Below are 24,059 nucleotides of genomic sequence, written 5' to 3'. Positions count from 1 at the left end.
GCTTGGTGCAGCCGTCCAGGCGCCCATGTTGGAGGGCCTGGGTTCGAGTTCTGGCTCCATGGCCAGCTCCAGCCTCCTGGAAAGCTCCCTGGAGGCGGCAGGTGATGAAGTACCGGGGTTCCTGCCACCCCAAGGAGACCGGATTGGGTTTCGGGCTCCTGGCTTCAGCCTGGGCCAGATCCAGCTGTTGCAGGCATTTGGGGGGAGGGGGCGAACTAGTGGGTGGGAGAACTCCCCCCCCCGCCTCTCAACAGTCGATGGAATTTACCCCCCACACAAGGAGACGGAAGCACTCCCTTGCAACCGAATCCAGCGGCTTCAGGACGCGACGAAGCCCCAGCTTACCCACAAGGCCCTGCGAGCCGCTGCCAGGGCCCCCGCGGAGCTCAGCTTGCGCCCTGGCAGAGCGCCAGCCACCAGGGCTGCTTCTAGCAGCTGCTTTGCCCCCAAACCCTTCCTGCCGCAGGGCCTTTGCTCAAGCTGTTTCCCCCACTCCAACACGTTCTGTCTCCAGCTCCCTCCACGATGGCCCTCTCTCTAGTCCCACAATCCCACACGGCAGGCACTCCCCTCCCCTCCACCGAGGAGTTGCCTGGGTGGCTCTGAACGCCAGCACAGCTTGTCCGTGTCCTTGGGAACCGCTGTGGTGTCAGCGGCTGACGTGATTTCATAGGCGACACCGCAGCCCAGCACAGCAGGTGTTGAAGGGGAGGGATGGAGGCTCAGAGAGGGTGAGACACATACCTGAGGTCACACAGCTGATCAGCGCCAGAGTGGAGCTGCAGCCCCCACAGGAACTGGTGGAGCAGGGGGCAGGCCCCGGGGGTGGGCTTGGCGCCCTTGTTTGGGAAGACAGATCTCTTGGATCCCGCTGTCCCTAGCTGGGGCCCCGCCCTGCAACATGTCCACTCTGGACTGGGTGCCATGGCCGAGAGGAGGGAGGACCAGGCTCTAGATCACTGGTCTGCTAGCAGAGGCATAGTCGTGTGCCTTGGGGAGCCCTCCAGTCTGAGGGGACACGTAGACCTAGTTTTGGGGAGGCCACAGTCTGAGGGGGGAGGCACAGCCCCTTCCTCCCTCTGGGGAAGACAGGCAGGCCCCCCTCCCACCTGGGACACCAGGCAGCTGTGACAGCCTGAGAAGCCAGGCCAGGCCTGAGAGCAGGTGCCCCCCGCAGGACGCCAGCTTCCGGATCCCGTCGTCCCCTGCTCCCCAGAGCACACGGTGCAAAGTTGTGCTTCCTCTCTGCCCTGCCACGCCTGGGGGGAGGGGCCTAGCAGGCGCCCCCACCGCAGTGGGGAGCCCCCTGGTGGAGGGTGGGGGTTTGCCTCAGGGAGGCCTCCCAGCCCGCAGCTCATCCTCCAGGGACCGGCGTCCCTGTGCCCGCACAGCCTCCGGCATCCTCTCCACATTCAACAGGCACGGATGTGCCGGTGTGCCAGGCCGGTGCGGGCCAGTGCCAGGCCTGGGGGCACCAGGGAGCCCGTGCGGAGCCTGCCTTGAGAACTGAGCCAGGCACAGCAGGCAGGCGAGGCCTCCTGAGTCTTTTCACACAAACGTAGTTTTCAAAGGGCCGGGAGTGGGGGGCAGAGAAGAGAAATCCTCCATCGCAGGTTCTCTCCCCCAAATGGCTGCAATGGCTGGGGCTGAAGCCAGGAGCCTGGAACTCCATCCGGGCCTCCCACATGGATGCAGGGGCCCACGCATCTGGGCCGGCTGCGGCTGCCCCCAGGTGCGCATCAGCAGGGAGCTGGATCAGAAGCGGAGCAGCCCGGGCTGGAAGCAGCAGGCACTCTGACGTGGGATGCGGGCGCTCCAAGCACCAAGCAGTCTGGATGCGTTCAGATTGGAGCTGAGCAGGGGGCTCTGGGAGGTTTAGGGACGGTGTCTACGAATTCTGGGCAGGGAAGGCTCCCAGGAGGAGGTCCCTGCAAGAGACCCCCTCCTGCACATGAGGATGGGGTGAGTGAGGACGGCACCTGCATTGGGGTACAGTGTGTGCACCAGCCCCAGGGAGCCCCCATGCTCCTCAGCCCCCTGTCCCCACCTGGCCTCACTGCCTCTGCCCTTGTCCCGTACGTGGCCCTCCGGGCAGCCACAGAATGGTGACAGGTGACAGGGTCACCTCCCCAACTCCTCCCCAGCCTCCGGGCCTCCCTCCCACCCCATGGGACTACGCCTGTGTCCTGTGACTGTTGGCTGCCTCTCTCCCCCAGCGTGAGTTCCAGCGCAGACTCTCGTCTTGTTCCCTGTGTTGTCCCCAGATCTGACACCACACTGGCGACAAGTATGGGGGATGAATGTATGCAGTGAATGAATGAATGGGTGACGCTGGGTGTGCCTTGGGAACAGGGAGGGGAGAGCAGGGAGGAGGCCAGGACAGGCAGCGGCGGGGGGCGGGGAGGCTGGAGGCTGCAGGGGGTGGGGGCTTTAGTCTGAGGTGTGTGAGCAGCCCTGGGTGGGGGCTGGGGGCAGTGACAGAGCTCCATGTCTCAGGAGCATTTCCTGAGCCCTCCTGCGCCCCAACCCCCTGTAGGAGCAGGAGACAGACCAGGGTGGGGGAGGAAGTCCCCCGCAGGGCACAGAGCAGGTGAGTGCTGGCGGGGCCCAGTGTCCCGGGACCTACTGTGTGCTGCTGCAGCCAGAGCAGCCCCTCTGGAAGAAGAAGTCAAAACCCAGTTCCCTGGGGACCTCCTGTGTGCCAGCCCCGGGGACCTAGTGACAAAGTCCCAAGGGAGAGCCCACTGTGGAAGGGGCTTGGCGCACAGTAGGTGCTCAGCCAAGCCCCTGGTGCTGCTCTCCCCTTCTCTGGCCGTGGCTCGCCCTGCGCCCCCGAGGCCCGGCTGTGCGCAGCCTGGGCTCCGAGCAGCGGTGCTCCGGGCGATCGCTCGCAGCCGCTGCTGATTCTGAGTCCAGTGAAGCAGAACCGGACCCCTCCGGAGCACGCGCCTCTTCTCCGGGAGTCGCGCTGGACCGGAGAAAATTGCCCTCACCTTGGTGCCCTTCTACTTGGAAATTTGTCATTGGAATTCAGAGGGAATTGGTTTTCTCACCGCGGGATGCCTTTGGCTTTGCCTTCTGGCTTTCAAAGCGTAACACAGCCGTTCTCTCCCCTGCCCTTCCACCCCCCTGCCCAAGGCGCCCGCCCGGCTTCAGCCAATCCCCGAGGCTGATGACCCCCACCCACCTTCTCCATGCCGGTGCCGGTGCCGGTGGCCGGTGGCTGGAGTCCAGCCCGCAGCCAGTAACCCTGGCTGCAGCACGGGGCGGGGGGTGGGGGTGGGTGGACAGAGTCCCAGCCCAGGGCTCCCCCTCCACCGCCGCCCTCCCCATCGCACTGCCCAGCCTCCTCGGGACGCAGCTGTCGCCTTGGGGGACATGTGCCACGGTGGTCTGGGCGGCACCAGCTCCCCTCAGCACCACCGTCTCCAACTCCCTGCAGGAGCCAAGGCCAGCGTGGGTGGCTGGAATCTCCCGGGTAACAGGGTCTGCCCCCCGCGCCTGCCTCCCCCAGCCCCCTGTCTCCTCCCTTAACCTGCCGCAATACCCCCCCCACCTGCTCTCCGGCCCCCGCCCCTCCCCCGCCCTCCTTCGCCAGCTCCGTGTCACCATCTGTGGCACCATCCTTCTCTGTCACTCTCCTGGCCACCCCCTCGCTCTCCTTCCTCCTCTCCGGCCCTGCCTCCTGCACTTCTCCCTCTCTCTCCTCCTCCCTTCTCGCTGTCACGCATCTCCCCTCAGCCCCCTCATTCCGGCTCTCCACCCACTCACTGTCTCCCTCTCCCTTGCTCTCTCTCTTTCTCTTCCTCTCCCTCTCTCTTTCTCTGCCTCTCTCTCTCCCTACCTCCAGCCCCCCCTCCATTTCTATTGGCTCCCTGCAGCTCCCGTTCCTTTTGATCTTGCTCACCTTGGAGGCTTGTCCTTCCACCCCCACCCGGCTCCCTTACCTGCAGACCCCCCTCTGTCCCCCCGATGTGTCCTGGAGATGGGGGGCTGACGCACCAGGCACGGGTGGGAAGTCAGGGCCAGAGACTGGACAGGAGCGGCTCCGGGGGTGGCTCTGGCCGCCTGGAGCCTAGGAAGGGACCCGCACCTGCTGGTGGTCCAGAAGTGGGTGCTGTTTGGGGGACACTGACTGAGGGTGCTGGGGGGGGCTCCCTGGGGACTGGGCAGCAAGAAGGGGCAGCAGAATGAGTGCCAGCTGGGAGGCAGCGAGGAGAGCCCAGAGCCCGCAGACAGGTAAGGAGGCTGGGGCCCTGGCGTGGGCTGCAGAGGGTGGGCTGCCTGGGGCTGGGGTGCCGGAGCCCGTCCCCTGGCCAGGATGAGCCTGGGAGGGCTGCGGCTGGGGGCTGGCGGGGAGTGGGGTCTCCCTGGGACCTGCCGCTGGGCTGCAGGGTGGGGAGGGGGATGCATCTCAGCACCTGTGCCATGATTCTAGGATGTCGGGGTCACAGAGCGGCGGAGCCGGAAGCGAGCAGGTGCACCCTGGCGTGCGGCCTCCTCGGCTCACGCCGCAGCTCCCCTCCATGCTGGGCACTCCAGCTTGATCTTTGCAGCAGCCCTGGGAGGTGGGTGTGCTCGTCTCGGACGGGTCCAGAGAAGACAAGCGGCTTGGGCAAGGTCACACAGCAACTTGGTGTCATCACTCGGGGGCCCAGCCTCGGCCTCTAACCCGGGGCTTACAGGGCGTGTTCCTGGGGGTGGGATCCCGGGCCCGGGGTGGGAGTGAGTCTGGAGGGCAGGTCCAGATGTGCAGGGGTCGAGCAGGATGCAGACAGCCAGGGGCCACCAGCCTGTGCTGCCCAGGGACGGCCCAGCTGCCGACTGCTTGTGTGCCGAGGCCTTTAGAGAAGGGACCGATGGTTTGGGAGTCGACAGAACTGGGTTCGAGCTGTGGCTTCCTTCCCGCCAGCTGGGTGGCCTCGTGCAAGCTGCTGAGCCTCTCGGAGCCTCCACTCCGTCCTCTCTAGCCTCCAGCCCCCGGGGCCTCCTGAGGTTTCCTCCTGTGCCTCTGAGGTCTCTCTCCAGGGACCACGGCCCCCCGGGTGCCCTTGCTTGCTCGGCTCTGTTTGCACCCACTGATGCCACAGGGGCTGGGCCGAGTGCTGGGCTTGAATGAATCACTCGGGGTCCCTGCGCCCAAGAGCCAGCCAGCATTCTGGAGGGGCGGGGAGGGCATACAGTGGCCGGCTGTCTGCCTCTCTGGTCGCTGTGGCGCTCCAGGCAGCCACTCACCCTCTCTGTGCGCTCTCCCTCCCGCAAGCAGTCCTCCGGGGAGTCCGCCCCCGGCTTTCAGGCGAAAGCTTGTGCCAAAGATAAACCAGGAGCCCGGGAGAAGCGCCTCCTTCCCGGGGATGAACTAGATCATGCTCAGGATCCCAGCTCCCGAAGGCGACGGCGGCAGGGAAATTGCGGGTCTGCCTTACGCTCACGCAAAGCCATCATCTTCCCACACCTGGCGCCCGGCCCATTCAGCTTGAACCTGAGATGACGGGGTGGGGGTGGGGGGCCGGCAGAGGCTCTTCTGAGAGTTCCAGGGGTCCTGGGAGAGGCGGTTTGATCCCCCGCTACCAAGAAGGTCTGGCTGGGCTCTCTGTGCTCCTGCCAGGGCCACGTGTTGTGCCTGAGCACGTGTGCTGAGCGGGCGGTGCGCACGCGTGTGCTGCCGGGCAGGGCTGTGTTCAGAGCGCACCCCCAGGCTTCCCCGAGGGCATCTGTCCCTGCTGCCTGGAAACTGGGCTGCTCAGCTCCCTGCTCCTCTCAGGGCCTGGCGCTGCCCGCCCCTGTCCAGGCCCGGGCTGTGATTGGACAGGATGAGTGCACAGCACAGGGGGACAGGTGGATGGGGCCAGGGCCCTCCCCCCACCGAGCAAGGTCCCAGGGCACACACTTCCAGGAAGGGCTCATCCCAGCTCTCTGGAATGTTCTAGCACTCTGTGATTCAAGGACACCAAGGCCAATCTGCCTTGACTCCAAGATTCCGTGACTCAGGTCTGAGAATTTAAAATTCTATTTTCAGGCCTCTAAGCGCCTAAAGCTTTGGATCCGCACTCCTAATAGTTCAAGGGCAGGAGGAACAGTGAGGCAAGCACCAGCCAGCAGGAGAGCGGGGCCAGCCGGTACACTGAGGCCAGTGCTATCTCGGTCTGCCTGGTCTCAGTCTGCCGGCCTGTGAAATGGACGTGGGGGAGTGCTCATCGAGTCCCTCACATTTGCTCCTCCTGGCTGTATGACCAGAGTCTGTGGCCTCGCCTGCGGTCCTGCACAGTGGGGGCTCCGTAACCAGGGCTGACAGCACTGCTGGGGCCCCGGAACCAGCTTCCAGACACCCCCTCCCTGAGTGCTGCTGTCCTAGGCATGGGAGAGCGGACGAGGGCTTGGGGCGCGGGGTGTGTTGAGGACAAGTCAGGGGCTCCCCCCAGGTTAGGAGTCCAAGTCCTCTCTCGGCTCCAGCAGTAGCAAGGGGCTGCCCTGAGAGCAGCCAGCCTGGGGTGGAGCTGGGAGGAGCCCTGGCCGGGGTAGGGGGTGGGGGCCCCCCGGGGGAGGGCAGCCAGGTGCACCTGCTCGCAGCCGAGTGCCTTCTCCCCTGCGGAGCTTTGCTGGGTGGTGCCCAGCAGGACTCGCGGCAGCCGCAGCAGGGCCAGCGCTGGGCCGGCCGAGGGATCGAGAGGAAGGGCTTCCACGCTGTCTTTTCTTCCCCTCTCCAGGTTTTGTGCAGGGGAGGATGAGGAGGGAGCCAGGCGCCAAGGGGCCGGAAGAAGGGACAAGGGGAGCAGGGGCAGCGCCCGACCGTGGTGGCGGGGCTGGGTGGGGGCTCCTGCTCACAGCCAGGGCCTCCTGAGAGCCGGGGAGTCCCGCTGAGGGACCCGTGAGCCTTCCTGGGGTGCGATCTGCACTCAACAACCCACTGCCCTGGGCGGTCAGGGTTGTCTCTCAGCTCCCTCGCAGTCACACGATGCTTCAAACACAGGCACGCACTGTGAGGGTGGGAGCCGGCTGGGAGTGCCCCCAGCTGGACAGGAGCGGTCCCCACACATCTGGCCGGGAGCCCACAGGAGTTCCTGTTGTTTTAGATGCAGTCCACGTTCACGCTGGTCCCCTGTGCTGTCGGGCAGGCTCCAAGACCCCCCAAAATGCGCTCTCTCTGTGCAGTCTGCCCCCCATACAGCACGTATCAAGTGCAGCCTCTGTCACCTGCTCCCGCCACCACCCAGGTTCAGGGGCAGCCATTCTGGGCGGGGTCTCTGGGAGGGGCCTGGTGGGCTGGGCTGGGCCGAGGGGGTACCAGAGGGCTCCTGAGCCTGGGCATCCTCACTCCTGTCAGCTCCCAGGAGTCTGATGGGAGAGCCTGGGGCTCACCCACCTGCAGTTGTCGGCTGGGTTCATCTGGAGACCTGGGACATGCAGCTGTGTCTTCCATCCAGGAGGGCTGAGGCGGGTGAGTGGACATTGTGTAAAGAAAGGGCAAGACTGCCCATGAGACGAGACGGCCCCCACCCCACGGCATCCCAGAGCCACCCCCCTGCACCCCAAGACAGCTTCTCCCTCGAGGCGTGGGAGAGGCCCCGTCCTAACCTTGAGGGCTGCTCAGTGAGATGGAGCTGGTGTGTGTCCAGCTGTGCCCTGGCGCGCGCAGTAGGTCTCCGAGTTCAGTGTCATGGGTGAGAGGCAGCACGGACAAAGCCAGCCTCCGCCTTGACCAGGCTGTGTGCTCCCTCCCGCAGGCCGATAGCCGACTGCTGACCACTCTGCCCGAAGCCATGGATGCCTTGGGCTCTCCCTCGTCAGCGCCCGCCACCTCGGAGCCTGGCAACACCTCTTCAGTTTGGCCCCCGGCTGCTGCCCCGGGGAACGCATCGGCGGGCCCAAGCCTGGCAGGGCTGGCCGTCAGCGGCGTTCTGATCCCACTGGTGTACCTGGTGGTGTGCGTGGTGGGGTTGCTGGGCAACTCCCTGGTCATCTACGTGGGCCTGCGGCACACGGCCAGCCCCTCGGTCACCAACGTCTACATCCTCAACCTGGCGCTGGCCGACGAGCTCTTCATGTTGGGACTCCCATTCCTGGCCGCCCAGAACGCCCTGTCCTACTGGCCCTTCGGCTCGCTCATGTGCCGCCTGGTCATGGCCGTGGACGGCATCAACCAGTTCACCAGCATCTTCTGTCTCACGGTCATGAGCGTGGACCGCTACCTGGCCGTGGTGCACCCCACGCGCTCGGCCCGCTGGCGCACGGCGCCCGTGGCGCGCACGGTCAGCGCGGCCGTCTGGGTGGCCTCGGCCGTGGTGGTGCTGCCCGTGGTGGTCTTCTCTGGCGTGCCCCGCGGCATGAGCACCTGCCACATGCAGTGGCCGGAGCCGGTGGCGGCCTGGCGAGCCGGCTTCATCATCTACACGGCGGCGCTGGGCTTCTTCGGGCCGCTGCTCGTCATCTGCCTGTGCTACCTGCTCATCGTGGTCAAGGTGCGCTCGGCCGGGCGGCGGGTGCGGGCGCCCTCCTGCCCGCAGGTGCTGGCGGCCTCGTGCCCGCGGCGCCGGCGCTCCGAGCGCAGGGTCACGCGCATGGTGGTGGCCGTGGTGGCGCTGTTCGTCCTGTGCTGGATGCCCTTCTACGTGCTCAACATCGTCAACGAGCTGTGGCCGCTGCCCGAGGAGCCCGCCTTCTTCGGCCTCTACTTCCTGGTGGTGGCGCTGCCCTACGCCAACAGCTGTGCCAACCCCATCCTCTATGGCTTCCTCTCCTACCGCTTCAAGCAGGGCTTTCGCAGGGTCCTGCTGCGGCCGTCCCGGCGCGTGCGCAGCCAGGAGCCCGCGGCGAGGCCTCCGGAGAAGACAGAGGAGGAGGAGGAGGAGGAGGACGAGGACCGGGAGGCGCTGAAGGGGAAGGCCCAGAACGGCCGGCTCAGTCAGGTCACGCAGCCTGGCCCCAGCGGACAGGGGCGACCGCTCAGTGCAGGGACGAGCAAGGAGCAGCAGTTCCTCCCCCAGGAGCCCCTGGCCGGGGAGAAGTCCAGCCCGCGGCACAGCAGCTACCTGTAGAGGTGGTGGGGTGCCTGGGGCGTGGCCCATGACAAGGGGAAGTTCGGAAGTTCAGAGGCTTGGGCTCCGGTGCCATTGTTGCCAGGACTTGCTGTGTGACCTTGGCCGGGAGGGAGTTCGCTTGCCCTCTCTGGGCCTCTTTGTCTCCTCTGTGACTCAGGGATGGGAGGAATCAGCCTGGGTGCACTCTGGTGTGGAAGGCATCCCTGTGAGCGGGGCCCAGGCTAAGGAGCCACGCACAGCCTGGCCTCGCCCTGGGATGTGGAGTGCCCATGGGGAGCAGCCTAAATTCTGGCTTTTGGCGCAGGGCCAAGGGAGATGTGGGGGGCTGCACTGAGCCCCAGGCAGCAGGGAGGAGGGGCGCTGGCCAGGCCCCAGCTCGGCTCTCCCCACTGGCCAGCTCTGCCTCTCCTTGGGCCCCGGACTGCACCTGCTGGACAGCCCAATTAGCTGGTCAGTGCTGGAACTCCCGGGCGCCTGCCTGTGAGGAGAGGTGACTTCTCTGGGAAGCCGATACAGCCCAAGTTCAGGGTCCCTTATGGTTGGGCCCCTTTTGAGGCCCTGCATCTACTTTTGTAATTTTGTATTATTTTTTGTAAAGAGGGACCCCAAATGGCACAGGCTTAGGCCACCCAAAAGCCAGCTCGGTCTCTATTGGGGCCCCCAATCCCCAAGGGTCCTGGGGTGGCAGAGATGGCTCTCCAGGTCCCCGAGGGCTCCAGGAGCCTCCTCTTGGGGTGGCGGGGACCAGTCCTGCTCCTGTCCTTGCGACCCTTTGGGGGACCCAGGCAGGAAGCCCACACACAAAGGCTGCCGAGGGGAGGCGGTATCTGACAGCACCAGGAGGAAATGGAAGAGCAGGAGAGGAAGAGGAGGGGGAGGAAGGAAGGCAGATCTAGTCGTGACCTTGGCCCTGTCCTTGGCCGCTCTGGGCAGAGGTCAGTTGCAGCTTCTATGAAAAGGGCGTGGTGGGAGCCTGGCCCCTGGTGCCCAGGGAAGGAGGTGGTCAGGGTGGAAGGGCAAGTGCCCTGTTGGTACAGAGGCCCCTGGGAGCCCCCCTACCCCGCACAGTGCTCAGGCCCAGCTGCAGGCTGGTGGAGGGTTGGGGAACCCCTGGTGGGTGGGGAGCAGGCCCCCTCTATATACTCCTGGGGGCTACAGACTTGGGGGCCCCAGGGAAGACAAGAGGAGGCAAGCATGCGACCCTGGGGTGTAGCCATCACACAAGGCTGGGCCTGGGCACACCCCAGAATGACCCCTTAGAGCCGACATGAGGGTGGCCCTGGGGAGGGGGCCCTCCAGGAATGCACAAGGAGCCCAAGCTTGGAGACCTGGGCCTTCAGCTGACCTCAGCTCCCCTGGTGAGCAGGGACCCCTCTGGGCCTTGGTCCCCCCACATAGGGATGGAGGTGCTTGCCCTAGCTTGCCTGCCTGCCGGCTGGGATTTGCCAAGAAAAACGAGTCCCACTAGGCGAACTGCGGGGCGGGGGGCGGGGCGGATTGGAAGGCGGAGGTGCCCTCCCCACCCCCACGCTCAGCGTGGTCTCTGTGCCTGGGTGTCGGGTGAGGTTACCCAGGCTGTGAGAAGTGGGGAGTTCAGGGTCAGAGACCAAGGGGCAGGGAGGGCTCGGGAGAGTGTGGGCCCCTCAGAGGGGAAAGATGGTCCCAGAACCAGACCTGTATGGAGACTGGTGGCCAGAGGCCCTGCCCCGCGATGTGCCCTGGGTTCCCCCAGGAGGATCTGAGGGTACTAGCGAGAGGGGCTCTCTGGCTTCCTGCCTCGGGGGGGGGGAGGAGGGGAGAGGCGGGCGAGCGGTGCCCTGCAGGGGGAGCTGGGAGGCTGGGCAGGAAGTCCGTTGCCACTTCTGCCCCTGGCTCTCATCAATAAAGGCAGTGACGTGCGACAGCATCTGAGGCCCGGGCAATTCCTCTGTGGGTCCCATGTCCAGAGGTGGATGAGCGTGCAGGTGTGCGTGGGCTGTGCGTCCTGGCCCCTCCTTGCCTGGCTTCCCGGAGTCCCTGTCATTCACAGCGACATGGAGATGCTCCTGACAGGCCTGGGGCCACAGCCTCACCCATCTTAAAAGCAATAGGTATCCTTTTTTCCTATTATCCAAATAGCAAATCTCATGGAAGAAAGCTGATTGGCTCCAACCGAGTCACATGATGGCCCGCTTGGGCCAATCACCACAAAGAAGGTGATAAAGTGCCATGATTGGCCAGGTGTGAGTCATGGGCCTCCCCTTCCAGCCAGAGAGAAGGTGGGGCACTGTGATGGATAGTTTGGCCTGGCCAATGGAGTAGGGGGTGGGTCAGTGTCAGACAACCAATAGCAAGGGGAGGCGGGCTTAGTGGCTACAACTCAGTCTGGGTGGGTGTAGGCTCCCTGTGCATGGATGTTTGTGTGGGCACAGTGCAGGGCACGTGGCTGGTGCTTGGAACACCACAGCCGTGTCCATGGGTGGATGCGTACCAGGTAAAGTGCAATGACACGCGGTGGGTGTGAGTGGAGTGGCTGTTGGGGCCAGCGTTCTATGAGAGTGGCCGCCTGGGCCAAGGTCCCTCCTTCACCCCCCCACTGGGTGTCGCTGCCTGCGCATACTCCCTCGCACGCACGTGTGTCGGTGTCCTAGTCGGCCACCCACACATTCTGACAGCTGGTCCCCAGGGGCGGGGGCTGGGCCTGCTGCATCTGTGTCCCCAGAGTGAGTCAGTGAGCGGAGCCCCGACATCCCACGACTCTAGGGGGCACCGTGCACGCCGCGTTCCCAGGTGCCTCTGAACCGTGCCACGTGCTTGGCAGCCCCGGGCTGTGGACTTTAGGAGCCTGGAATCGTGGGGTAAGGGAGCGTCAGGGGCACGGTGCGGGAGGCTCCACGTGGGGCTGCGGGCCTGAGCAGGGAGGGAGGGGTGTGACAGCCACCTTGCCCGACTCCTCTCCTCCTGCAATGGGAGTTCCGACCCAGGGCCTTACCTTGAACTTGTCTCTCGGAGGCAGTTGCTAGGCAACAGCCCATGGCCAGCAGGCTCTGTGCGTCAGTGTCAGCACCAGGGAGGAGGGCCAGTCTCCAGGACCTGGGGTGGGGGCGTGGGGGGAGCCATCGGGCAGCCTGGCTCCATGGGACTCCGCGCATTGAAGAAAACACTGTCAAGACACAGAGAGAAAAAAAAAAAAAAGAAAAAGACACAGAGAAGCCCAGGCCAGCCCCCCTCTCCCCCCGCCCTCTGTCACGGGCAGCCCAGATGATGTCCGTCTGTCTACTAGTCACGGGACCCACAGTCAGGAGGCCTGGGTCCCAGGCCCCACTCTGCCACAAATCCGCCGTGGGTCACCTCCCTGGGCACAGGGCATTAAGTCAGCAAAAGCATTCCTGAGCCCGGACTGGACACCAAGGCCTGACCGGGTGGGGGACCCAGGAGGGCCGGAGAGGTGTGGCCCCGCCCCTCACGCTCACAAGCAGCGTGCCAGGCAGCGGGACCTGCACGTGCTGGGGCCCTGAGGTTGGAGGGATGCAGTGAGCGAAGGCGGGGGGGGGGGGGAGGGAGAGGCGAGGCCCAGTTTAGGGACAGGCCCTTTAGGGGGTTCCTTCCTGGGAGGGGCTGAACCGTGCCCCTGCAAACCGCTACGTTCAAGTCCCAGCCCTTGTACTCGGGACGTGGCCTTGTGTGGCACTAGGGGGCTACGGAGGGAAGTCCTTGGGTGAGGTTGAAGCAGGGAGGACGCCAGCGGCGGGTCTAGGTGAAGGCAGGGCCGTGCGGCAGAGGCGGCTGGGGCAGCCCGCACAGCTGTGAGACAGGACGCTTACGGTGCTGACCCCACTGCCGGTGTGGCGCTTTGCTGAGGCAGGCTGGGCAGACTCAGCGCCCGGCCGCCAGCCGGACCCGACGGCCCCTGTCCGCCCGGCTGCTGGAGGAGCCACCGGGACACTGCGTGTGTTCGTTTGTTCGGTGAGGGCTCAGGAGCCGCGAGGTCACCGTGCAGCCGAGAGGGCCGTGCCCGCGCCCGCCTGGGTTTGCGTCTTGGTTCACCCACTGGTTCACTAACTTCCCTGTGCTTTGATCGCCTGCTCTGGGAGGGGAGCGGGTGTCCCCGTTGTTAGGTCTCCGTGAGCTGGTATCGGGTAAGCAGCTACGGCAGGGCCTCGCACACTGCACGGGCGGCGCAAGCAGGAAGCAGACCGGAGAACGGAACAGTCCCCGACCCAGAGGAACCCGCCTGCCCACCCGGGAGGCGCGGGAAGACGATGCCTCCCATCCGTGCCTGTCTTACAGCCGAGGACAGTGAGGCCGGCGGTGGTCCAAGGACTTGCCCAAGGTCACAGCACCAGGAGCAAGACCACGCCCCCTTTTCCCCACCTGTTATCAGTGCCGATAGATTGTGACGACTTTGAACATGCGTGCTGAGGGACAGGTGCGAGGCTGGCAGTGGGGACGGCTCTGAGGCCATTGGGGTGAGCTCCCGGGAAGACCTGTGGGCAGAGGGACAGCCCAGGTCCTGCGGGGATCCCGGTCACCTCCCAGGGCTCCAGCTACGCCCCAGCAAGCCCCATGGCTGTGGCAAACCCACGCTCATGGGGGCAGAGGGTGAGGCCAGGCCCCCCAGCCCATCCTCAGCCTCCTTGTTGTTCAGGTAGAAGACGAGCGCTCTGCGGGGGGAGGGACGGCGCGGCCTCGGCGGCCTGCAGACCTCAGGAACCCGCTGGCACCTCACAGCGGGTCAGGAGCGCCGGGCGCGCTTTGCCTCGGCATCAGTGAGGCCATGCCTGCCTCTGAGCTCCAGCCGGGACTTCCGCCTGCTTATGGGGCGCCTCTGGCCACCATTAGCCAGAACACACACGCACACACAGAGTCGCAGAGGCGGCAGTGGCCGGTGAGCTCTAGGCCTCCTCTCTCAAACGGGGGCTCCACTTCCCCATCTCCCTGGACTCTCCCAGAGAAGCCCGGGACGCAGCGGCCCCATAAGGTCAGTCGATGCTCTCTGTGTCCGGCAGGGGGCGCCGCGGGACCTCAGGCTCCGCCCGCTCTCGCCGTGCGGCGCTCGGCTCGGCCGGCCTCGCCTCTATTCGGTCACATCCGGATCTACTCGTCAGGCTCGGCTCTGCTCGGCCGGACTCGGCTCTGCTCGGCCTTGTTCGGATCCGTTCGGCTCCGCCCGAGGCCCAGGGACCTCAGCAGCGACACCTCCCTCCCTCCTGGCGATGGCCATCTGGGGTACAGGCCTGGGGGGCGGGGACCGAGCTGCCCGTGGGACCTCCGGCTGGTGGCTCCCCGCGGCCGGGGTCGCGTTTGAAGCCTAAGCCGGAGGACTTGGAAGGGGCTCCCCGAGCCAGGAGGCGGGGCGCCGCTCCCGTACTTTTCCAGGGAGGCGAGGGAGGTGGCACGGGCCTTGGCCTCCCCGCAGCAGGGAATAGGGCCTCCGGGGTGTGCAGGGGCGGGGAAGGTGCTGGCCCGCCCAGTCTACGCCTCTCCGTTCCCCCTCTGTTCGATGGGATTCGAGGCAGCCAACGCGGATTAGCCCCCTGGAGATCACACGTGGGTTTGCCGAGAGCGCGGGACGCGGACCCCGGGGCACCCCCGTCGCCGGGAGGAAGCGGGGAGCTGCTTGGGAGGGGTCGGTCCCTGTGGGCCCTCTGCTCAATTCGCAGGGCATGCTGGGTCTCCAGGAGCGAATGTGGTTGGGAGGGGTCTGGGGAGGCCGGGGGTGTCCCGTCTGGCGCGGCTTCTTCCCCTCCCTCCCCTCTCCTGCCCCCCTGAGTTCCCTGAGAAGGGGGAGGGGTGGTGCTCCGTGGGCTGGGCGGCGGCAGGGGCCGCTCTGCCCAGCAGGTGGCGCTCGCGCTACTGACCTTGAACAATGAGCCCTGTGACTTGTCATTCACAACTTAAAAGCTGACTATGGGGATCTTGCTACAGTGCTGTGTCCTGGGAGCGGGGAGGGGGCGGCTCTGAGTGGAGAAACCCAGGGCTTCTGCCTTGGGGTCGCCTGTGCTAACAGGGGCCATGGCGGGGTGATGAGGGGCACCCTGGGCCTGCCTCTCCCCCTGGCCATGCGGGCATCCCGGGCCCCAGGGCTCCCAGGCAAGGGTGTGCATTTGCAGAGTGGCATGCCCCTTCTCTGTATTCAGGGTTTAACCAGGGAGGGGCACTGATGGGGCCAGCTGGGAGCACCCCTGTGGGGGATTCCACTAGGTGTGCAGATGGACCATCCCACCCCGGGACACCCAGGCCCCAGGCTGCAGAGCTGGGACAGGTTTGTCTGGCACAGGGCTGCAGCTGTGTCTCCAAGCCACTTGACCTGCTGAGATCCCATGGCTGGGAGGCCAAGGAATGACGCACGAATGGAGGAATCTGGGGGTATGGCGAAGGAGAGCGGGAAGGTTCTGAGTCCTGCTGCTCGCGGCTCTGCCCCCAGCTGGCTGCCCTGGGCCCTGGTGAGCGAGCGCCCTCTCGGGTTCATCGCTTGTCTGGGAGCCACAAGAGCCAGCTCTGGAACGGCTCCAGACCGCAGGCTCCCGATCGGTTAAGCGGGATGCAGAGCTGGTGCTGAGTGTGCCACGGTGCCCGGTGCCCAGCTCGCAGTCGGCCCTCCACTGGGCCCTTCCTGGGTCCCCAGCCTGCTTCTCCCCACCCCCAGCCCTGTCTCTCCATCCCCCTTCCTCGGAGTGCTGCTGAGTCAGCCCTTTTCCCTCCGTGGTGGCATGTGGGAGGATGGCTTCCGCCCTCTGCAGCCTGGCCCTGTGCCCTGGGAGCGCAGCCTGGGCCAGAGCCACGTCGCGGGCACGGCCAGCACCGGTCTGCCCCGGCCCCCCAGCTGTAGTCCTCTCTGCTTTCTTTGGGCCCCCTTAGGCATCCGAAGAGCCCTGGGGGGATCCAAGTGGGACCTGGGGGTGGGGGAGCAGCGGTGGCTAGAAGTCAGAAGCCTGGCTCGCAGCCCAGCCTGGCCGCTGCTCCGTGACCTTGACCCTGGGCCATGGCGGCCCTGCCGGGGAGATTAAGGAGTGGGATTCCAGCCCCGTTCCTCTGCTGTTTATTCCCCCAAACAAACAGGAAGTCGGAGGCCCAGAGACCAGCCCCGCTCAAGGACACCCAGCCGCGGGGGTGCTCTTGGGTCTTCCACACTTTGCCCATCTGGGCACTGGGACTTAGCACGCAAAGCCCCAGACCTAAATACGTGCCCTGGGGTCCCTGCGCGCCTGCGACTCCTGAGGGTGACGGGCCCACCACCTTCCTCCTCCCGGCGTGGGAGTGGGGGCAGACCCTGACCTGTGGCCCGTGCTGCTGTGCCGCGGTGGGGGCCTGGGAGTGGGGGTGGGGTCACTTCAGCTTGAGACTTGTCCCCTCTGCTGAGGCTGGGGTCACGCTGCTTGCAGTCATGGAAATAGACACCCTTTGGGGAGCGGCCCCTCCCCAGAGACGAGGTCCAGCCGGGGTAGCCGGTACCCGGCACAGGTGGCTGTGCGGGCTGTGGCGGCCGAGGGACCTCGGAGGCAGCGTCTGCCCAGCCATTTCTGGGCCCAGAGCGCCGGGGCAGGGAGTCGGGGCTGCCTGGCTGGAAGGAGAGCCAGGAGGGACCCCTGGGCCCTGCCCAGCCCTGGGGACTTGCTGGGGGTCGCTTCCGCGGAGGAGGAATCATGCCGAGTGGCTGAGCCCTAGGCGCTGTGTGTGGGGCCTGAGGAGCCCACTCCTGCAGCCTGTCCCGAGCCCCCCCACGAGCGTGGCCCACATGGAGGCGGGGACTGTAGGCCCGGGACCCCCGGGGCTAAGGGTGAAGTGACCCACCAGTTCGGGCCCGTGCCATGCCTCTGTGACTCGGCTGGCCGGTGGCCCTGCGGGTTCAGGCTGGATGGGGGAGTCAGGCTTGCGGGCTCCCCCCTCCCTGCCTCAGTTTCCCAGTCTGCACAGCAAGGGGCTTTGGACTGTTTCCCACTCTGACTTTCTAGGCCTTTGAATTGCCCGGACCCCACTGGACCACCAAAGAGTTAAGCCAAGGAAATCCTGGCGCTGGGCTCCCGGCTCGGCTCTCTGGCTCTCCGAAGAGCCCAGTGGCTGGGCTGTGGGGAGGGACAGGGAGGAGGGGGAATGGGAAGCCAGCTCAGCCGCTCCCTCCGCCTCCCTCCGCCTCCCTCTGCCTCCCTCGCGCCGCCCTCCCGCCTTCCTCAGCAGGGTTGGGGGTCCGGGCCAGCAACAAGTTCTTATCACGGACATGGGCCAAGGAGCCGGGGGCCACCCGGAGAGCCAGGGTCAGTGAGCCACCTGCGAGGCTGCAGGACACGGGGTGAGTGGCAGGGACCCTCAGCCGCTGACTCCCCAGGGCCGAGGGGGCTGTGGTCAGAGCCGAGACCCCTCCTCTTTGCTTGGACACATCTGGGGCCCTGCTGTCTCCCTCTGACCCGGCTGCCGCTCCGGCCTCTCCCCACCCCCTTGCCCTCAGCTGCCCTGGACTTCAGCTCCGTCCTGCCGGCCCCGCACGCACAATGCAGCCAGCCCTGCCTTCCAGCTCCGAGAAGGGGCGCCTTGTTGCCACCTCCTGCTGTGCAAGAAGTCTCAGCTCCCGGGTGCTGGCAGCAGGGGCCCGCGCAGGCTCCCCCAGCGCCAAGTCCCGAGGCGTGGTTGGTGCCCCGCAGCCCCCCCAGGCCAGGCGGCCATCCCGGCCAGCTGTGGTTGTTACTTCTCTTGCTGCTCCCTGCTTCCTGCTTCCCGTGCCACTGTTCCCCGACTCCCAGCTTTCGACTCCCAGCTGGCCGTGGCCAATAGGAAGCAGGAATGTCCCCAGACTGCGCTGCCCCCCTGGGAGCAGCACTGGGTGGTGGGTGAGTGGTGGGGAGTGAGCTCTGTCTGTGTCCAGGGTGGCGGGGTGGGGGGAGGTGCTGCTGTTGTCGCTCTGTGAGGGTCAAGGAGTGGAGCCGGAAGTCCAGAGAGGCCAGGTCAGCAGCCTGAGGCCCCACAGCTCCCGCGCCACCCTCGATGTCAGCTCCCGCCCCAAGGCCTCCGCTTGACCAGTGAGGTCCCATCCGGAGAAAGGTGGGGGCGGGATTTCACTCATCTCTAAACCACGGGGCTTTGGAGTTGGCAAACAGAAGGTGAGGGTGCAGGTTCACAGGTGGACAGAGCCGGAAGCCTCACCTGGGTGGACAGAGCCGGCCTGGGGAGGACTCAGCTCCAGGCGGGTGGCCCTGGAGACTGCCTGCCCCGCCCCCTTCTGCTGCAGCCACCCAGCACCCCCTGGGGGTCGGGGGGACAGGGTGTAGCACTCCTCCCTCCCTAAAACTTAGCCCCTGGGGTGGGCCCTGGGTGCAGCAGGTCAGCCCAGCCTGTGACACCCGCGTCCCGTGGCCGCGGGCCTGGGTCTGAGTCCTGACTGCACCCTGGGAGGCAGCAGTGGTGGCCCAAGTGCTGGGGTCCCTGCCACCCACATGGGAGACCTGCATGGTGATCTGGGCGCCTGGCTTCAGCCTGGCCAGGCCCTGGCTGCTGTGGGCATCTGAGGAACCAGCAGGGGGCAACTCTGTCTATGTCTGTCTGTCTGTCTCTCTCTCTCTCTCTGTGTTGTTCTGCCCTTCAAATAAAAAAGAACAATTCAAAAAATAATATTAAACCTAGCTCTCGCCTCGGCTCAGCGGAGGTTGGATGGCATTTGAAAAGGTAATCATTTTACCTTCTCTGCACGTATTAACCGCAGAAAAATATTTTTGAATTGTACTAAATGTTAAAGGGGAACAAAAAGGAAATAAACAGAGAACGCCAGAAGTGTAAAACCAGTCTGGTTTCAGAAGCCGAGTTTCTGATCGTGTGATAACTCGGCGCCAGCCCCCGGAGCCTGCCACCGAGGCTCCCGCCGACCTCCCTGCCCCCAGCCCGGCCTGGCCCCGCCGTGGCGTCCCGGCTACTTCCTGCCCTTCCTGCGCTCCGGACCCGTCTCGGCCAAGGTCAGAGGCATCTCTACATCTCCACTCTTCCGAGTTTCCCAGACCTCCCTGGCCCGCCCCCTTGAGTTCCAATTTGCCACCTCGGCAGCTGATTGGTGGGTCTGTGTTGATTGACCGGATCGCCCTCCAATGGGTTGACTCCCTCTGGGGAGCCTTTCCACAGGGCTGCAGGGTTAAGGTGTTGACTGCGCAGAGGCGGCGCACGCACCTGGGCAGGCTGTCCACCCTCAGCGTTGCCTTCCGCCCAGGGGACCTTCCGTGTGTCTCTAATCTGTCCACCCAGAGGCTGCCTCCTGCTTGGTGCAAAGGCCCGCTGGCAGCCAGCGATGGCCTGCGCCCTGGGCCTCGGCACGTGTAACCCGCGGGGTTCTCTCATGGCTGTGGCTGCTGTCTGCTAGCATCAGCGCCCCCCAACACACACACACCTCGCGGGGGCGCCGGAGTTCACACTCAGCCACCTGCGCCCTCCCCCGGGAGCAAGGCTGCAGGGGCCTCTGTGTGTCCTGGGTGTGTGCGGCCAGGTGGCACGCACCTGCTGGGGGTGGCGGGGCAACAGGCCCGGGGCAGCCGGGGCATCTTCCTCACCCCAGCAAGGGTCTCCCGGGACCCTGGCCCTCGTGGTCGCCTCAGAGGAGAGACTGCACACCCAGGCCCTGCCCCCAGCCTCTTGGCGACCTCGGGGCACTTGCTGCCCTGTGTGGCCTCCGTCTTCCTGACTGTTGAGTGGGGGCACTAACACCCCCTCCCCGGGGGATGCCCAGAGCGGGCTCGCTGTGGGGGCCGTGGCCTGCTGCTGCCGCTGACAGGTGGTTCCTCGTTCCAGGTCACCATGGGGACAGCCGCCCTGGGTCCCCTCTGGATGGTGCTGCTGCTCCCTCTCATGGTGTGCGGGGTCCCCACCGAGGAGCCCACACCTGCGGGAGCTGTGATCTCCACCCCTGCCGGGGGCTGCCGGCGGTGCTGTGACCCCCAGGGCCCCCAGGCCGATGCCGCCGACGTGGCCCCCACCTCTCCGTCGGCCCTCCCGTACGTGCTGCCCGAGGTCCGGCCCTACATCAACATCACAATCCTGAAGGGTGAGAGCCCAGGGCGGGGCGGGGCCGGCCTGGCCAGCAGCGGTCAGGGCGGCTGGGCAGGGGGCGGGCAGCAGCCCTGTCCCTGCACTCACGAGTTCACCGAGCACCTGCTACGTGGACTGTCCTGAAAACAGCCTCTGTCCCAGTGGGGCAGGCGGGCGAGGACAACAGCAGATTACCCAGAGTGCCCTGGGGAAGGACACAGGGGCCTGGCTGGGGCGCAGGCTGCAGAGGGGTGGGGGGCAGCGTGGGTGCACCGAGCAGGCAGCACTGCAGCCGAGACTCGCGGGAGGTGGGCAGGGGAGCCCAGAGAAGGCGGGGGTCAGATCACAGCATCGGGACCCCCCTGGCCTCCAAGGGGCGCCCCATCCGGGTGATGTTCCAAGTGCACCCTGCAGTGTCGCGTGTGGGACAGACGGTGGGGGCCAGGGCAGACGCGGGGAGCCCTGTGGGGTCCCTGTGGCTGTGCCCTGAGGCCTGCCTGTGAAACCAGACGAGGTGGAAATTTCTCCCGTGGCTGAGCTGTCAGCGCTGGCGGCTGTGGCCAGGCCCTGGCCGCCCTCGGCCTCCGTCATTCCTCCCGCTTTGCTCATGGGGAAACTGAGTCTCCAAGGGGCCACCTGAGGTGTCTGCGGGGCCTGCCCACCCCATGGCCAGGGGTCAGCTGGCACCTGAGACTCCCCCCGCCCCCACCCCCATGCCTGCACATCGCAGCCTCCTGCGCCGACTTGGCCTGGGCCCTGTCTGCTTCCCCCCAGCTGTGCTGTCCTTGCTGGGGACCTGGGCTGCCCTCAGGAGTCCTGGGCCCCAGCCCGGCTCCTCTGCTCCCTTGCCCGGTTGGACCAGGCGGGTCTCCCTCCCTCCCTGCCTTGCTGCCTCCCGTATAAGAGGAAGGCAGCCCCCCACTTCCGACCGCCTCCACTTCCTCCCTCGGGTGTGGGCAGGTGAGTGCGCTCTGTGAGGAGCCGTGCGCACCGGGAGGTGCTTGCCCAGTGGGTCTGCCTGGGGAGCCCTGGGCAGCCAAGTGCTCCCCCCGCCCTGCGATTCTCTGCAGGAAGCAGGAGAGCACACCGAGCCCCCACCGTGCTCCTGGGGCGGGAACCCAGCCATGGTCTGGCTCCTCGCCCGACATCTCCATGTGGGGCGGAAGCGCAGGGGGCATCCCCATGGCCCTGGGCTGTGGCAGTGGCTCCAGGTGGGGACCCAGGCCCCACCTCCCACCTGGGCCCACGCCCCTCCTGGCGTGCAGAGACCAGGCTGGGTTGAGTCCTGTGGGTGGTGTCTTCTTTTTGTTTTGTTTTTAAAAAGATTTATTTATTTGAAGTACAGAGCAAGGAGAGGGGGAGATGGGAGAGAGAGAGAGAGAGAGAGAGAGAGAGAGAGAGAGAGAGAGAATCTTCCACCCCCTGGTTTATTCCCCCAAGGCCTGCAACAGCTAGGGTTGGGCCAGGCCAAAGCCTGGAGCCAGAAACTCCATCCAGGTCTCCCAGGTGGATGGCAGGGACCTGGCACTTGAGCGCCCTCTGCTGCCTCCCGGGCGCATCAGCAGGAAGCCGTATCAGAAGTGTGCAGTATCCGGGACTCAAACCCGGATTGTGATGCGTGATGCTGGTGGCTTAACCCGCCAGCCCCAACATGGAGTCTTCTTCAGGGGGAGGCTTGGGGAAGGCAATGAGCGGCACACAGTAGGTGCTCACTAAACGCGAGCCCCTTCCCTGGAGCTGGGCGGGGCGGAGCCTCCCACAGACAGGTGCGGCCGGCTGTCTCCCTGACATCTCCCCTTCTTGTCCCCGCAGGTGACAAAGGGGACCGAGGCCCGCTGGGCGCCCCGGGGAAGCTGGGCAAGGAGGGTCCCCGGGGGGACCGCGGCCCGCAGGGCACCAAGGGCGCCAAGGGGCAGGCGGGCAGCCCCGGGGCGCCGTGCCAGCGGCGCTTCTCTGCCTTCTCGGTGGGCCGCAAGACGGCCCTGCACAGCAGCGAGGGCTTCCAGCCGCTGCTCTTCGACACGGTCTTCGTGAACCCCGACGGGCACTTCGACATGGCGGCCGGCCACTTCGCCGCGCCCCTGGGGGGCCTCTACTTCTTCAGCCTCAACGTGCACAGCTGGAACTTCAAGGAGACCTACGTGCACGTGGTGCACAACGAGGCGGCCGCCGTGATCCTGTACGCGCAGCCCAGCGACCGCAGCATCATGCAGAGCCAGAGCGTGATGCTGGCCCTGGCGCCCGGCGACCGCGTGTGGGTGCGGCTCTTCAAACGCGAGCGCGAGAACGCCGTCTACAGCGACGACGTGGACACCTACATCACCTTCAGCGGCCACCTCATCAAGCCCGAGGACGACTGAGCGCCGCCGGGCAGCGCGGGTGCTGGTGGCCGGGCTGGGCTCCTCCCTCCTGACCCCGCCACGCCCCTGCCTCTGTCCCTGTCCCCGCTCTCCCTTCCCTGCCTATTTCCGTCTTTCTGCCCTACGGATTCTAGAATGTTCTCCACCTTACAGCCCGGGGCCTCTCTGGCTTGCCGATGTGCAGCGGCGGGCTCTGACCCAGCAGGTTGGGGCGGGGCCTGGGTGACGCTCACGCTGCCGTAACCAGGTTCTAGAACGTTCCCAACACCTGCGTCTCTGAACATTCTGGAATCTTCCAGACATTCTAGGATTCTCCTCCCCCTCCTCTCCCGCCCTCCCCTCTGCAGCCCCCATCCATGCTTTCATTTACCAAACAGTCCCCGATGGTGCCAGGGCCTGGGAGGGTGGGGAGGAATCAGACCTGCCCCTGCCCTTGGGGGGTGCGCAGTCCAGCCTGGGCTGGGGAAACACATGGGAAGATTAGGAACCAGACCCAGAGAGTGCACGGGGCGCCCTCATCCTGAGAGGCCCGTCTCTGTGCACCCCCCCCCCCCAGAGCCGGTCCCCGTGATGAGTGGTGTCACTTCATGTTCCTTGTCCTCTTTAAGGAAGCCCTGCAGTGGCCTTAGCCAGGTCAAGGGTCTGTAAGGAGCGGGCCCAGGAGTTTGCGGGCATTCAGGCTAAAGTTACAGAGCCCAGACTCCTTGCTCCTCACACTGCTGGTGGCTGCAAGGGCTCCTGCCCTCCTCACCACATCCCCCTCCTTAATCCTCCTCCCCCCACCAGGTGCTCTGCCGGGGCCTTGCTCAGCCCCTCCTGCCAAAGGCATCTGAGCCTCAGTTTCCCCAGGGCCTCCTCTCACAGTCACACATGGGTGCTGTTTCCAGGTGCTCTCCGACCCGCCCCCGCCCTGTCGCTGGCCAGGCTCCCCTCAAGGTGCTGAGGCCTGGGCGGGCGGCTTCTGCCCGCAGAGCCCTCCCCGGCCTGGCGCTGCCCTCGCACAAGCCAGTGGGTGGTGGGCCAGCTCGGGCGGGAGCCCCGCCTGTGGGGCCCTCAGCAGGTCTGGGGGACGGCAGCAGGCAGTGTCCCCCATCCTCCAAGGCTCCCCGCCCAGAGAGGCCCCAGGAGAGGCTGAGGGGAGGCAGGGACCCCACACCTTCCGTCCTTCCCCCTCTCCCAGGGTGGGGGGAACGGCGGCCCCCAGCCCCTCCCTCACCCCAGGTGTCCTGACCTCCCCAGAGCAAGGTGGCCGCTGCCCTTGGTGCTTACGCAGACTCTGGGGCAGAGGCGGCCCCAGTGGGGGGGTCTCTGGTGCTCACAGCCAAGGGAGCCATGCCACGTGGCCGGGGCCGGCAGCAGGGCCTGCCACGAGCCACGAAGCCCGGTGCTATGTAAGCTGCCCAGCCCGACCCCATGTGCCGCTTGTCCAGTGTGATTAAAGGCTGCTCCATCCCCCGGCGGCTCCGCCTCCTCCTTCCTGCTCCGCCCCTCGCCCACTGTGGGAGTCCCAGCACTCCAGAGTCATCTGCCTGGCCACACTGAGCACGGCCCGCGTCAGAGGAGCTCTGGGTGCCGCACATCGCGGGGTGGCCGCTGAGTGCTGGCTGGGGCAGCCACGCACCTGCCCGGGCTCTGCAAACGGAAGGTAAAGCCCCATGCGTGTCCAGGCCGTGTTGGCTCA

General features: G+C 66.1%; 2 protein-coding genes across 6 annotated transcripts; both read left to right on the top strand.

Annotated features, from left to right (window-relative positions):
* Positions 1–2,443: 2,443 nt before the first annotated feature.
* Positions 2,444–12,556, top strand: SSTR3 (somatostatin receptor 3). Of its 2 annotated transcripts, none has more exons than XM_008252025.3 (2): positions 2,444–4,239; positions 7,725–12,556. In XM_008252025.3, the coding sequence occupies exon 2, from the start codon at positions 7,761–7,763 to the stop codon at positions 9,033–9,035; it is 1,275 nt and encodes a 424-aa protein (XP_008250247.3). In that variant the 5' UTR covers positions 2,444–4,239; positions 7,725–7,760; the 3' UTR covers positions 9,036–12,556. The 2 variants fall into 2 exon arrangements, with proteins under 2 accessions (XP_008250247.3, XP_051698337.2); XM_051842377.2 differs by lacking the exon at positions 2,444–4,239 and adding an exon at positions 7,030–7,438.
* Positions 12,557–14,115: 1,559 nt separating this feature from the next.
* C1QTNF6 (C1q and TNF related 6) lies at positions 14,116–23,836 on the top strand. Of its 4 annotated transcripts, XM_051842379.2 has the most exons (4): positions 14,631–17,307; positions 18,803–18,958; positions 19,782–20,034; positions 21,831–23,836. In XM_051842379.2, exons 3-4 carry the CDS (start codon positions 19,788–19,790, stop codon positions 22,376–22,378), a joined length of 795 nt encoding a protein of 264 aa, XP_051698339.2. In that variant the 5' UTR covers positions 14,631–17,307; positions 18,803–18,958; positions 19,782–19,787; the 3' UTR covers positions 22,379–23,836. The 4 variants fall into 4 exon arrangements, with proteins under 4 accessions (XP_008250246.4, XP_051698340.2, XP_051698339.2 ...); XM_008252024.4 differs by lacking the exons at positions 14,631–17,307; positions 18,803–18,958 and adding an exon at positions 14,116–14,246; XM_051842380.2 differs by lacking the exons at positions 14,631–17,307; positions 18,803–18,958 and adding an exon at positions 14,268–14,567.
* Positions 23,837–24,059: the final 223 nt, after the last annotated feature.

This window comes from Oryctolagus cuniculus, chromosome 11, assembly GCF_964237555.1.
Source record: "Oryctolagus cuniculus chromosome 11, mOryCun1.1, whole genome shotgun sequence".
Taxonomy (NCBI): Eukaryota; Metazoa; Chordata; class Mammalia; order Lagomorpha; family Leporidae; genus Oryctolagus; species Oryctolagus cuniculus.
Note: the sequence above shows the minus strand (reverse complement) of the source record. Positions and strands in the feature narration are given on the sequence as shown.